General features: G+C 36.6%; 1 protein-coding gene across 1 annotated transcript in view; it reads left to right on the top strand.

Moving 5' to 3' along the window:
* Window positions 1–15,213, top strand: part of CLGN (calmegin) — a 49,318-nt gene that overhangs the window by 728 nt on the left and 33,377 nt on the right. Inside the window, exons 2-3 of the mRNA XM_026499383.4 lie at window positions 12,563–12,715; window positions 14,752–14,825. Coding sequence (XP_026355168.2) covers window positions 12,572–12,715; window positions 14,752–14,825 — 218 coding nt within the window. The 5' untranslated portion in view covers window positions 12,563–12,571. The remainder of the gene's footprint in view (window positions 1–12,562; window positions 12,716–14,751; window positions 14,826–15,213) is intronic.

Here is a 15,213-nt window from a genome sequence, read left to right as displayed (position 1 = left end):
GCGGTGCGGGCCTGTAATTCCTGGCCACTCCCTAGCGGCGCTGCCTGGAGCCCGGTGTGCGCCGCCAGGGAGAGGGCGGGAGGGTTGGGTTGAATCCAGTGAAGCCCTAATTACTATAGACTCATTATCGCCTAAAGCCTGTTTACGATCAATCTGATACTTTAGCTGATTTTATTTATAGCATCGCCCAAGCAACAAGGAGGAGGCATTTGCTTGGGATTTAAAAGCAAGTGGCAACAAAGCTCAGAAGGGGAGAGAGAAAGTGGCCATGGGAAGAAGTCTCAAATTAGAAAAAAGTTAATTTATTTTGAAACTTGTTGATTCATAAAAGCCATCAAAACCCTGATCTAGTCTGAAGATTTTACTTGCTTTAAATTTTTTACATCACTCTAGGAGGTCGTTTAATCACTCTAGGCAGCCTTCCTTTGGTAATTGTAAACTGGCCTCTTTTCACTGTACATTTCTGCCGTCACGTTTAGTTTTCTTTGATCTTTCATTACTATTTAGACCAATCCCCAAAGCCTTAGAGCAAGATAATCTATATTATCTAGTTCATAAAGATAATTATTGTGTTGAATGATGTCAGTATGTTGATGGGTCTCTAGAAGTTGAACAGTGTTATAAGTTAGCCTTACTGCTTTTCAGTGCCTAGTAAGTTTTAGTGCTTTAATGAGAAAGCAAGAATTGTCCATTTTAATGGACCTTTAAATCATCTAGTTTGGCCCCTTCACTTGACAAATGAAAAACAAAACAAGCCCCAGGCAATTTTAACCACTTGCCTTTTTAATAATAGAACTGGGAGCTTGGTGTGATGGTGCCAAGTTCAGTGTACTTTCTGTTGTATCATTCTGTAGTTGGATCCCTCCTGAAGCTGCAGGACAACTGAAACTTGAAAAATAGTGATTTTCAAACTCTACTTTTGAGGCATACCAGTGTTGGGCGAGTCCTCAGTCAGCCGTTGAAAATGAACAGCAGAAAGGCATCTCATTATAAGATATGGTACATAGAATAGTATTAAGTTATTACATACATAGGTGAGTGTGGAAGGGAGTGAAAGAAATGAGTTTTAAAAGGACAGAATTTATGCTGAGAACTGCAGAGAATTGTGCATTTTTATAAACAGTAAAATAATAAGTTTGTTTTAGAAAACTCATGCTAGAGAGAAGGTGGAGGAATGATTTAGAGAATGGCAAGAGTGGAGGTGAAGAGGCAAAGTGAGAGTTTGCTAATCTACTTCAGAAATGATAGATTCTTAAATCAGGCTGTGGCTTGGGGATAGAACAAATCATTTAAGAAATGTCCACATGCGTTCAGCTACCAGTGACATAGGGAGTCCATGAGAAAGAATAGTCTTTAAGATAATGGCAAAGTAACTTGACTGATTCAGTTGACTGGGGGTGCAGTTAATGGAGGAAGAGCATTCAGGAGATAGAGAAGCAGGTTTGGGAGGAAAGACTAAGTTCAAATTAGCAGAAGCTTTGGGACATCCTTGAAGATGGATAGTGATTTGAAAGTAAGGAGTGACTTTTGAGCTGTGGTTAAGATTTGGGAGTCCTTGACTAGCTTGTATAGGTAGAAGCCAAGAGTGTATGTCATGTAAGAAGAGGGCCTGGGGACAGAACCCTAAGGAATAGCAATATTTACAGAAGATTGGAGAAAGTGCCTGTGCACAAGGCAGAGAAGAGGAAGAGAATGATGAATCAGGAATGGTGACAAGAAAACCAAGGGAGGAGATGTTTCCAAGAAGGAGGCACTCAGGAGCGGTAGTCAATAGAACTGAAAAATGTTATTGTACTTAACAATTAAGTACAACTAATAACAAATGTTATTGTACTTAACTTTGTAGCAACAGTTTCAAGCAGCTCAGGAATAATAAATGTATTAGTAGTCATTGCTGCCATAACTAATTACCGTAAATGTAGCATCTTAAAGCAATACAAATTTATTTTCTCTAGTTCAGTAGGTCGGAAGTCTGACATAGGTCTCACCGAGCTAACATCAGGGTGTTGGCCAGGTATCATTCCTTACTAGAAGCTCTGGGGAAATTCTGCTTCCTTGCTCATTCAGATTGGTGGCAGAATTCAGTTTCTTGTGGTTGTAGGACTGAGGTTCCTGTTTTCTTGTTGACTGTCAGCTGAGGGCTGGTTTCAGCCTCTAGAGACCACTCACATTCCTTGGCTCATGGCTCCCTTCCATCTTCAAGGTCCATGTGGTGGGTGAAGTCCCTCTCTTCACATCTCTTCTACCCACCTCTCACGGACTTCCTCTTACTTTTAAGGGCCCGTGTAATTATACTGGGCCCACCTGGGTAATCCAGGCTATTCCCCCTATTTTAGGGTCAGCTAATTAGCAACCTTAATTCCATCTTTAAAGCCCCTTTTGCTATGTGAGGTAACATTCACAAGACCCAAGGATTAGGGTGTAAACTTCTTTGGGGAGTCATTATTCTCTCTACCATAGGAAATTAGAAGTATTAATAATTAATGAAAACATTCTTTCTAGCTTTTGTTAAGGAGAGGTGATACCTAGAAACATTTATGTTATCTAATATGTGATCATTATAGTTCTGATAGTAAGCCAATTAACTTCTTAAATATCCTGAAATTTATGTAAGTGCTCTGTAAAAATTTAAAGGATCATAGTAATGTAAAGTATTACCATGAACTTGTTGATTTTTATATTTTTAAATGACCTTAAACTGCTTTAAAATCTTTGCTAGAAAGATTTTAAAAGCCACTTAAACTAACTATATATGTATGTGCATAAGTTGTAGTTTTGATACACATAAAAATATGGCTTTTCAAATCTAAAACCTACAGAAACTGGAATGTATGTCTAAAGGATGGAATATAAAATGTTTAACCTTATCTTTTATAGACCTAGAACTTGAATCCCATTTGGTGGGGATTAAATAATTAAACCTTCTAACAGAGTCTTAATAAAAGGAATGTATAGCCTGAAACTCAACCTAACTCTGAATCTTCTCCCTCTATTTAGCAGCACTCTGTATCCTATGAGTAAGAATACACTTTCCTTGTGTATAAACGGGATGCCAATGCCTTCACCACGGAGTGCTGCAAAGATTGGAATTAATACGATTGAAAAATAGGAGACAGCACTTCTTATTCTTGCTCCGCTCTTCCCCTTTCAGTTCCTTCACACGTGCTGCTTGCTTTGTCCTTGGCCTAGGGAGATCACTCCTTCCTCTCCTTTGCCTCACACTTGATTCTTTAAAAAAAATTTTTTTTTAAACATTTTATTTATGTGTGAGAGAGAGCAAGCACCAGTAGGGGGAGCAGGAGAGGGAGAAGCAGGCTCCCTGCTGAGCAAGAAGCCCGATGCAGGACTTGATCCCAGGTCCCTGGGATCATGACCTGAGCCGAAGGCAGACGCTTAACTGAAAGAGCCACCCAGGTGCCCCTTTTAAAAAAACTTATTAAAAAGATTTTATTTATTTATTTATTTAGAGAGTGAGCATAGTGGGGAGGGGCAGAGGGAGAGGGAGAGAGAGAATCTCAAGCCAACTCTGGCCACTGGCCAAATTTCAGGACCCTGAGATCAAGACCTGAGCCAAGATCAGGAGTCCAGTGTTTAACCGACTGAGCCACCCACGCGCCCCTGCATGACACTCAAATGTCACTTTTTCAAGGAGGCTTCCTCTGACCTTTCCCCTACCATGTAAATTAAATTCCCAACTCCCAACTCTTGGAACTTACTTTTCTGTCACTTATTATGGTGTACATGTAATACCTGGGTTAATTTTTCAATGCCGGCTTTCCATCCTAGACCATAAGCTCTTTAAGATCAAAAGCTATGTATGTTTTGCTAATTACTGTAAATTCAGTGTCTGACATAATTCCTGGCATGTAATTGGCAATCATAAATATTTGTTAAATGAATTTGTGAATGGTGAATGTTAATATCTACTGGCTGACGTCCCCTGAATTTCTGGACACATCAGCCATTACAAAATTAACAGATCCCTGGTGCAGCTCATTCTGAAGCATGCTAGTTTCTTGGGTGAGAAAACAGCTGCATTTCAGATGGAGTCTTGCAGCGTCTTTGGAAGAAGGCTGCCTTCCAAGATGCCACTGTTTCCTGCCTCTCCACCTTGCATCTTCTGTGATTCTTCAAAGTGAATTTTCTGCGTGCTCCATGAATTTTCTGTGTGCTACATGGAAAACTGCAAGAATGCCCTCTAATTTTGGTGGGAATTTGTCCCATTTTATTTTTGTGATATGATAACATGAGACCATTTAATCTGATTTTTCTGAATACTGTCTTTTCTAAAGTAAATTATGAATTGGGTTGCTAAAATGCAGTCTGTCTGTAGCAAGATTCTGAAATAACTCATAATAAGAGGTGTTTCTTCATAGATGTAGAATAGAATTTTAAAATATGATTAATTTTCCCATATTAAATTAGATCATAAAATGCAAACTTTCTAGACCGTTCTCTCTCTTCTCTATAGAAATGCATTTATTGTGTTAGTTTTACCAGTGTTCTAACTTTGGAGGGCCTGTGTTAGAAGTAGTTACATAACTATTTTTCTCTCAGAACAATAGCTATAGACATTCTGTAAGCATTTAGTCTATAAATTTTTCTAGCAGTTTATTCTAAAAAAGGATTTTTCTCTGTAATGATCTTGTAGACTTTTGTAGACAGTGGAAACTCCCTCATTTTATTTGTGGCTTTCGTCTAAGTGCGTGGAAACCCTTTGGCTAAATGTATCGCTGCTGTGCTGCCTCCACAGCAAACGCATTCTCTTGGTTGCTTAGTAACGTCTGTTTCCCTTTCCCCTCTCACTTAGGCAGTCATTCTTTCATTGGTTCTATAAACGTGTATCTGTCCCTATTCATCGCGTGCTGGCACCCTTGGGTGCTGTGAATACAGAAATGAGAAGGCGTTCCAGTCCTCAACAGGCGTATATTTTTGTCTGTTTTGTGTTTTACACGATGCCTTAAGCTATTCTTTTGGAACTATGCAGAGGCAGTATAAATCCTAAATATGTAAGTACGTATGTCATTCTAATGTTTATAGAAACATGATTTTTAAAATGACCTTAGTATGTAACTCAAATAATGTTTTTATAGCCAGTATTTCAGCTCTTTTCCTTTCATTAGTCTCAGAACTTCAGTAGTTTCTCACTTTATAGGATCAGATCCAGGCTCCTTGGATTGTAGTACTATGGTGTCTGAACTGCCAGAAAGTTGTATTTTCGACTGTTATTTCTGTTGTTATGATTCTTTTTCTACTTTTTGCTGTATTGCTTGAGGTCTTTTCATTGTTTCTAGGTTTTTCTGATTTAGAAAAAAAAAATACCTGGTTTTAGTCAAAAGTATGTATTAGTTAAGGTAATGCTGAAATAAGTAGAAAATAAAAATATCCCAGAGGCCTAACACAATTTCTGGCTGCTGGCATTCTGGAGGAGTGGGTGGCTGTGGCGGTCAGCTTGACTGAACTACAAGGTGCCCAGATACTTAGTCAGAAATGATTCTGGGTGCGTATGTGAGGGTGTTTTGGGATGAAGTTAACATTTGAATGATAGGCTGAGTAACACAGATTACTCTCCCTGGTGTGAGGCCTTCATCCAATCACTTGAAAGCCTGAACTGAACAGAAAGGCTGACTCTCCAGGAGGAAGAGGGAATTCCTCCTGCCTGGCTGTCAGGGCTGGCACTTCCGTCTTTTTCTGTCTCTTCTTTTAGCAGTAACTTCGGCTGTGTTTGGGTCTTGAGCCTGCTGGCTCAGACTGGAACTCATACCATTGCTTTCCTGGCTCTCAGGCCTTCAGACTCAGACTGTACCTGCAGCATTGGCTTTTCTGGGTCTCACCTAACTCCAAAGAAAATATAGTCCAGTCACATCCCCTGGAAAAAGAGAAGAAAGTTTGGTGATCAGCCAGCAATGTCTCTCGCGCTTTACAGCAATTATTAGGTATCCTGTGGTGGTCTTTTCCTCTAGTGCTCCAGCTACCTCTGATGTGGGAGTGAGCACTACTTCAGTACAGTAAAGGGGCTGCACTGTTAATTTGTGATTGTGCGCTCATAGTGGAGACTGAAGAGGGCTTTTAGGTGACGTGGGTGAAACTTTTTGAGGTGGATCAGGCTGCTTGGTCTTAGTTTCAAGTATTAGAATGGTATCTCATACTTGGCAAAATTTACTTATACTTTAATTTGTTATTGAATCAAACCAGAAACAGTGCAGAGAACATACACGAGATCAAAGTTACAGGAAAATGGGTGTGCTTCTCTAGGTCATTTTTAAATGAAGACTATTATCTGTAGAACTGTATTGCCTGCAGAATGGTTTGTGACCAATAGCAGTTTATTTTTAAGTTTTTCACTTCTGTAGTCAGGTAATGTGGTCATTTCTGGGTAAATATCTTCATAGCTTAATATTAATAATCTAAATTTGAGAAATTTCCAAGAGTTTCAAAGTATGTACTATTACCATTTTTGTAATTTCTTTCTGTTGCTTTATAAAAAGCATATAATCAGTGGGATAAGATTAAAATAGGAGGTAGCATGGTATACTGGTGTACAGTTCTAGATTCTGATCTCATTTCACATTTCCAACCCATGTGACTTTGACCAAGTTTTTACATTTGTTTTCAATTTGTAGATTGGAAGTAGTAATGTCTCCTTATTTATGTCCTGGGCTGCAGAGATTAATTTAGCTCATTCCTTTATGCAAATGCATGATTATAACCATAGAACTTTAGAGACGATTCGGACTTTTAAGATGCAAGATTTTCTAAACTTTTTTCCTGAAGCTTTGTCAACTATTTCTGAAGGAAAGTTAGGAAGAACTGTAATATAGAAAATAGAATGGGGTTGTTTTGGATGAAGTAAGAATAGGGTTCTAGTAGAGTATTGCCTGCTTGGTTTCCCCTTAACTTTCCCAGCAGCCCAATACACCAGAACTCAAACAAACCAGTTAGAATATATTTTTTCAACAAATTAATTATTAAGAAACTAAAGTGTGTGTTATTTTGAAGGAGAAGATAAGGGCCACAAGTGATATTAATGGTCGTGATTAAGCTATTATTTTATGCATTTCTGTTTTACTTAAATGTTATTGATAGGGAGTCAGGCAAAACACTTTACTACATTATGGAAATCATGAGAAGCTCTTAAAACTTTAGAACCGAAGCTTTTAGAATTATTAACAATTCATAAGCAGTTTGCAAATGCACTCATTCCTGTGCCAATAAGTAAAAAAAAAATTTAAATAAACCTACCTATTGTTATTGAGTCAAATTGATCTCTTTAAATTTACTTTCTATCTTAGTTACACCTCTTTTTTATGATTCAGGGAGCTCGAACTCTTTTAACAAATAACAGTATACATCATTTTTTGTGTTGTCTTTGTCTGTAAAGAGGGCGGTATTAACATACTTTTGAATATAGAATATTCCTATAATGGTAAATTGGTCGATTTTTTAAAATGCATTTTTCCAAGTAAACTTCAGTGTTCTAGCCAGTGTCCCAAAGAAGAAATCAAGGCTAACTGGCCCACATATTCACATAAAGTTTTGATCTCAGTAGGAAGGGTTCTAAGCACAGATCAATGAAACCGGGAACTGGTTCTTTGAAAAGATCCACAGAATTGATAAACCTCTAGCAAGACTTACTAGAAAAAAAGAGAGAGGACCCAAATAAACAAAATTACCAATGAAAGAGTAGAGAAAACAACTGACACCACAGAAATACAAATAATTGTAAAAGAATATTATAAAAACCTATATGCCAACAAATTGGACAACTTAGAAGAAATGGATAAATTCTTAGAAATGTGTAACTTACCCACCTTAAAGCATGAAGAAATAGAAAATGTGAACAGACCAGTCACCAGCAATGAGATTGAATCAGTAATCAAAAAACTCCCAACAAATAAAAGTATAGAACCAGACAGCTTCACAGGCAAATTCTGCCAAACATTGAAAAAAGAGTTAACACCCATTCTTCTCAAACTATTCCAAAAAATACAACAGGAAGGAAAACTTCCAAATTCATTCTCTGAGTCCAATATCATCCTGATACCAAAACCAGATAAAGACATCACAAAAAAGAGAACTACAGGACAATATCTCTCATGAATATAGCTGTAAAAATCCTCAACAAAATATTAGCAAACTGAATCCAACAATATATTTGAAAAATCATATACCGCAATCAAGTGAGATTTACTCCTGGGATGCAAGATGGTTTAATATTCATAAAACAATCAACATGATTTGACACATCAATAAGAGAAAGGGTAAAAACCATAGGAGTATTTCAATAGATGCAGAAAAAGCATCTGAAAAAGTACAACATCCATTCATGGTAAAACAAAACAAAATAAAAACCCTCTGCAAAGTAGGTCTAGAAAGGAATGTCTCTCAAAATAATAAAGGCCTTATATGAAAACCCACAGCCAATGAGTGAAAAACAGAGGGCTTCCCCCTTAAGGTCAGGAACAAGACAAGGATGTCCACTCTCACCACTTTTATCCAACAGAATACTATTAGTTCTAGCCACAGCAGTTAGATGACATAAAGAAATAAAAGGCATCCAAATTGGTAAGGAAGAAGTAAAACTCACTATTTGCAGATGACATGATATTATAAGTAGAAAACCCTAAAGACTCCACGCAAAAACTACTAGAACTGATAAATGAATTCAGTAAAGTTGCAGGACACAAAATCAATGCACAGAAATCTGTTGCATTCCTATATGATAATAATGAAGCAGCAGAAAGTGAAACTAAGAAAACAGTCCCATTTATAATTGTACCTAAAACAATAAAATATCTAGGAATAAACTTAACCAAAGAGGTGAAAGACCTCTACTTTGAAAACTATAAAACACTGAAGAAAGAAATTCAAGACAACACAAAGGAATGGAAAAACATTTCCATGCTTATGGACTGGAAGAACAAATATTGTTAAAATGTCTATTCTACTCAAAGCAATCTACACATTTATGCAATTCCTATTGAAATACCAGCAGCAGTTTTCACAGAACTAGAACAAAGAATCCTAAAGTTTGTATGGAACCACAAAAGACCTCAAATAGCCAAAGCAATCTTAGAAAAACAAAACTGGAGGTATCACAATTCCAGGCTTCAAGTTATATTACAAAGTGGTAGTAATTAAAACAGTATGGTATTGGCATAAAAATAGACACATAGATCAGTGGAATAGAACAGAAAACCCAGAAATAAACCCACAATTATATGGTCAAGTAATCTTCAACAAAGAAGGAATGAATGTACAATGGGAAAAAGTCTTTTCAACAAATGGTTTTGGGAAAACTGGACAGCCACATGCAAAAGAAGGAAACTGGACCACTTTCTTACACCATACACAAAAACTCGAAATGGATTAAAGATCTAAATGTGAGACCTGAAACCATAAAAATCCTTGAAGGGAGTACAGGCAATAATCTTTCTAACATCGGCTATAGCAACATTTTTCTAGATATGTCTCCTGACGCAAAGGAAATAAAAGCAAAAATAAACTATTGGGACTATATCAAAATAAAAAGTTTCTGCACGGTGAAGGAAACAATCAACAAAACAAAAAGGAACCTGAATGGGAGAAGATATTTGCAAATGGCAAACCTGATAAAGGGTTAGTATCAAAAATATATAAAGAATTAATATAACTCAACACCCAAAACCCAAATAATCCAATTAAAAATAGGCAAAAGACTTGAACAGACATTTCTCCAAAGAAGACATACAGATGGCCAACAGACACATGAAAAGATGTTCAATATCACTCATCATCAAGGAAATGTAAATCAAAACTACAATGAGATATCACGTCATACCAGTCAGAATGGCTAACATCAAAACATAAGGAACAATAAATGTTGACAAGGATATGGAGTAAAAAGAACCCTCTTGCATTGTTGATGGGAATGCAAATTGTTGCAACCATTGTAGAAAACAGGATGAAGTGTCCTCAGAAAATTAAAACTACCCTATGATCCAGGAATTGCATTACTGAATATTTACCCAAAAATACAGAAACACTAATTCAAGGGATATATGTGTCCCTATGTTTATTGTGGCATTATTTACAATAGCTAAACCATGGAAGCAATCCAAGTGTCCATTGATGGATGAATGGATAAAGTTGTGGTATATATTGGTATACACACACACACACACACACACACACACAGGAATATTACTCAGCCATAAAAATAGAATGAAATCTTGCCATTTGCAACACAGATGGGACTAGGGAGTATTATGCTGAACAAAATAAGCCAGTCAGAGAAACACAAATACCATATGATCTCGCTCAAATGTGGAATTTTAAGAAACAAAACAAAAGAACAAAGGGAAAAAAGAAAGAAACGAACCAAGAAGCAGATTCTTAACTATGGAGAACAAACCGATGGTTACCAGAGGGGAGCTGGGTGGATGGATGAGGGATACAGGCATGGGAGATGAAAAAAAGAAGAGTTCTAATCACTTGGGCTAACTGTATGGAAGAAAACGTTTTATAATCCGACGTTTCTTTTTTAAAAACAGCTTTATTAATACATTGTACACCTTCAAGTTCATATGTTTAATGTATGAAAGTGAATGGGTTTTAATACATTTACAGAGTTATGTAACTATTACCATATCCAATTTTAGAACATTTTCATTTCCCCTTAACCCTTTCTTCCCACTCCTTTCCCGAGGCACTCACTGAATCTATTTTCTGTTTCTGTGGATTTGCTTGTGTCTTTTTGTTTTATTACTGGCTTCTTTCACTCAGCATGATTTTTGAGATTCATCTATCTTATAACATATCTGTAATCCATTTTGTTTTATTGGTAATAATATTTTATTGTATAGATAGCCAACATTTTGTTTAAGCATTAGTTGATGAACTTTGGGTTGTTTCTACTTTTTGGTTATTTTGAAAAATGTTTCTTTAAACATCTATATTTAAGTTTTTGGGTAGACACCTAACAGTGGAATTGCTAGGTTGTAGAGTAATTCTATTTTTAACATTTTGAAGAACTGCCATAAGAACTCCCAAAACTTGCATCATTTTACATTCCTGCCAGCAGGGTATAAAGGTTCCAATTTCTTTACATCCTCTCAGCACTTGTTATTGTCTTTTTTTTGATTATAGCCATTCTGGTCGATGTAAATTGCTTATCTCATAAAGCCGGTGTTTCTTAAGCAGACCCATGTAGGGTCTATAGATATTTTCTGGAAGATCTAAGAGTTCTAAGAATTTACTTTTTTAAAAAATTTTTCACGTTGATGGTAACTGGAAAAAAAAGTGATAGGACTGTACGTGGATCACCTACCCACCTTATAACCAAGAACTGGCACACTCTTTCAGTGTCCACGTTACTTTGTGTTTAAAAGGCCATTGGCACCAAACAATAAAACTTGAATTTTAACATGTTAATGGGAATAGAGCAAGGCGTAATTATACAAATCATATATTTCTCCCAAGAGCAGCCAAATTATATTTGGTTTCTGCTCAAGTGGTGCTATAATACGGAATGGACATTTTGCAGGACTTAAATAGAGAAATGGTTAGATTATTGAGTTATCAAAGTATTACGATATATGTAAAAGAACATTATCCATCTTAGTGCACCTGATAGCAGTTCTGATTGTTCTTTACCTGTGATTTGGTTCATGAAAAGACTGTCACATTGAATTGTAATAAAATTATTTTTCTTTAGTTTTTTTTGGTGTTTATATGTAAATGTGCTTTGGCTTTGTAATTATGACACTCTGGTTGTATGTTTGTATATACTTAAGCAACATTGTAATAAAAAAACAAACATTTGAGAATCATTATCCTTATTTCTTTTAAAGGGGTCCACATATTTTTTTTAAAGATTGTATTTATTTGAGAGAGAGACAGAGACAGAGACAGTGAGAGAGAGCACAAGCCAGAAGGAGAGGGAGAAGCAGGCTCACCACTGAGCAGGGCCCAATGCGGGCCTTGATCCCAAGAGCCTGAGATCATGACCTGAGCCAAAGGCAGACGCTTAACCGACTGAGCCACCCAGACATCCCAGGGATGCACATATTATTTGAGTTTCATAATCACTATTGTTTATATCTTTAAGTTTAAATGCTCTTTGTTTTTTAAAAGATTTTATTTATTTATTTATTTATTTATTTATTTATTTATTTATTTGAGAGAGGGAGAGGGAGTGTGAGTGCGAGTGCGTGCCTGCGCAGAGGAAGGGCAGAGGGGAGGGAGAGAGAGGAACAAGCAGACTCTTTGCTGAGCAGAGCCCTAGGTGGGACTGGATCTCAGGACTCTGAGACCAGGACCTGACAGCCGCTTAACCAACGGAGCCACCCAGTTGCCCCTTGGCTCTTTGTTTTTGGAGGCAGGTGGGTAGCTCTAGAATATGTGTCCTGTGGGATTTGAAGTTTGTGTTTTTATTTGTTCGAAGTATAATTTAAGTAATTTTGTAAATGATTTGTTTTAAAAGCTACCCTAAAGGCAGTATTAAAGAAAAATTATTTCTTTGTAAGTATACTTACATATTTTTCACAACTTTCATTTTCACTGATAACTTTTAACTTCACAGGTAACCAGTATGCATTTCCAAAGCTTTTGGCTATGTTTGGGTCTTCTGTTCACCTCAATTAATGCAGAATTTATGGATGATGGTGTTGAGATGGAAGACTTTGATGAAAATTCGGAAGAGGCTGATGTGAATGAAGGTGAACTCTCCTCAGAGGTAAGGTTATTGAGAAATGAGTTGTAAACTATTCCTTGACAGGATGCAGAGGAGAGTGACCTCTTAAGATTCATTTCAGTTCTAAGAGTATTCATTTTCTAAACAAATAGGAAAACACTGTTTTTTCCCAACGATTTCTTGCTATGTTTTAGAGTGCCTGTGTATGACAGAAATGTATGCATTGTACCTAGCACCGTTTTATTACAAAGAAAATACGGGGAAGGAGTTTACTATCAGCACAGGAATTTGTCACTGCTGAGGGACTGGTGGACTTCTGTCTAAGAGAAAGGTTTTCAATCTTTCTTCTGACGTTGCCAGCCCTCTTCAGATAGGAGATAAGGTAGTATAATTTGCAGTTCTCCTACAAGTACAGGAAGTCGGTTTCCTTATTTCTCTGCGGAAAGGAAATGCTAATGAGGAGGATGAATTAGAAAGGGAAGTGATCATGAGGTAGGCCTTTAATAAGGCTCACCCATGTTTGTGGCTCAGCATTGTTAAGATGTGGTTTGGGGGGGGGACTAACAGGAGTCTGAAAAGCCTTGTGGAGATTTTTGTACATCCTGACAATCCAGAAGAATTTTACACTGAGGAATATTCATAGATAATATTGGGACAAGCAGACATTTTTTCAGAGATCTTTTTGATGGTAAGAATGCATCAATGGTATCGTGCTAGCAGCTGCTTAAAGGGCTGAGGACCATAGCATATAGCTTTTACAGACTTCACCTCACTTAGAGAGTTTTTTATCTGCGAAGGAAAGTGTTGTTTAGCTGTTTAAGCTAAATATTCTTTCTCTTGTTAAATTTTAAACTCCACAAGGACATTTCGTTTAAAACCTACTTATGCAACCTACAGAAGTAAGTAATCAAAGTGCCGATGACTGACGTAGGGCACAGCTCCTGCAAGGGTCGTTGGAGGTTAATACTTCAGAGGAGTTGGGAGATACCTACCACTTTAACTGCATTTGGTGATATTTGAAAAAATGATAGGAATGGAATCTTGACCTTTCAGTGATTATGTGGAATTGTGTTTGATTATTGATTTCCACACCCCTTAAAGAGACAGGAAATGTACTATTAGGTTGGGGTAGAGATAGTGAATAGAAAAAATACTTCTGCATCCTTTTCCCTAAAGGCTGAGAAAAGAAATCTCATAATCATACAGGTAAAATCACAGCGATGCAGTAAGGGCCCAAATTGATCTGTTACTTTAGGCAAAATTTATTCATTCATCATCAGTTCAAATTATCTTTTGAATCAAATTTGTCAATGAATTGTTCTGTTGGTATGTTCTGTATAGCACCGCAGTTAAGTGTATAAGCTTTGGAGCCAGACAGCCTGAGCTCCTATCATGTCCTATAACTATCTAACTGTGCGACAGTGGATGTAACATGGGTGCAGTAATAACATTTTGCTCAAAGAAGTCTTACGCGGATTAAAAGAACCACCGTATCACCACCACCAATACCATTATCATTACAGCAGCTGACACTTACAGGGCCCTTGAAACCGTGCTTTGCAGATAATTGCTTTGCAGTGCTTTCTCTATTGAATCGTTTTCTTCTTTGGGTTCCTAATCTCTCAAAATGGTATCCTCATCCTCTATCATGTAACAGTGAAATTTAAGAGTTAATTTTAAACTAGTCTACGTGCTTGCTACATTTTTCATCTTACATGTGTTGGATCATGGTATTTCCTCTATTTCTAATGATTTGTATTCTCAAATATTGTCACCTGTTAGGATCCTCTCAAGGCCATGTCATGAGGCCTTCTCTAACAGAGTTTTCCCCATCCCTCCTGTGTTAGAAGGAATCAGTGTATTCTCTGTTTGCACTTACAGCATTTTTTTTCTGGCATTGTATCTCTGATGCTCTCTTATATCTTACTGCACTAGGATACGAAATTTTGAGGCCACATCACCTTTTATGTTTTTTACTTATATGTGCATTACATACTGTGTTCTTAACTAGTGAGATTATTTAATTAAAATATTTGCAAAGATGAATAACTTTAGATTTAAAAACATCTATTTTCTAGATTAAATATAAGACACCTCAACCTATAGGAGAAGTATATTTTACAGAAACTTTTGATAGTGGAAGGTTGGCTGGGTGAGTATTCAAGAGAATGTTTTCTTTGATTTAATTAGCTTTTTTGAAGTTATTGGTTATTGGTCTATGAAAATTGCCTCTACTACAAAACTATAAAAAATGTTAAAGTACTTTATTTGGCAGTGTGAACCAGTACCTTGATGCTTTTTTGTTATTGATAGAAATGTTTAACTTGAGTTACTCATTTATACAAAGAAAATAATACAAATGAATTATGAATATAAAGTAAAAATTTATAAAATTTCTTCATTCCTAAAGACATATTATTAATCTGATTTCAGATGACAAATTCAAATTACTGTTCCATCCTAAATATTGGTAAAAAAAATAAATGTTACTATTTAATATTATATACTAGACACTGTCCAAAGTAGGTAGGTAGGTACTA

Source organism: Ursus arctos, unplaced genomic scaffold (genome assembly GCF_023065955.2).
Source record: "Ursus arctos isolate Adak ecotype North America unplaced genomic scaffold, UrsArc2.0 scaffold_11, whole genome shotgun sequence".
Taxonomy (NCBI): Eukaryota; Metazoa; Chordata; class Mammalia; order Carnivora; family Ursidae; genus Ursus; species Ursus arctos.
This window is presented reverse-complemented; position numbering and strand designations above follow the sequence as displayed.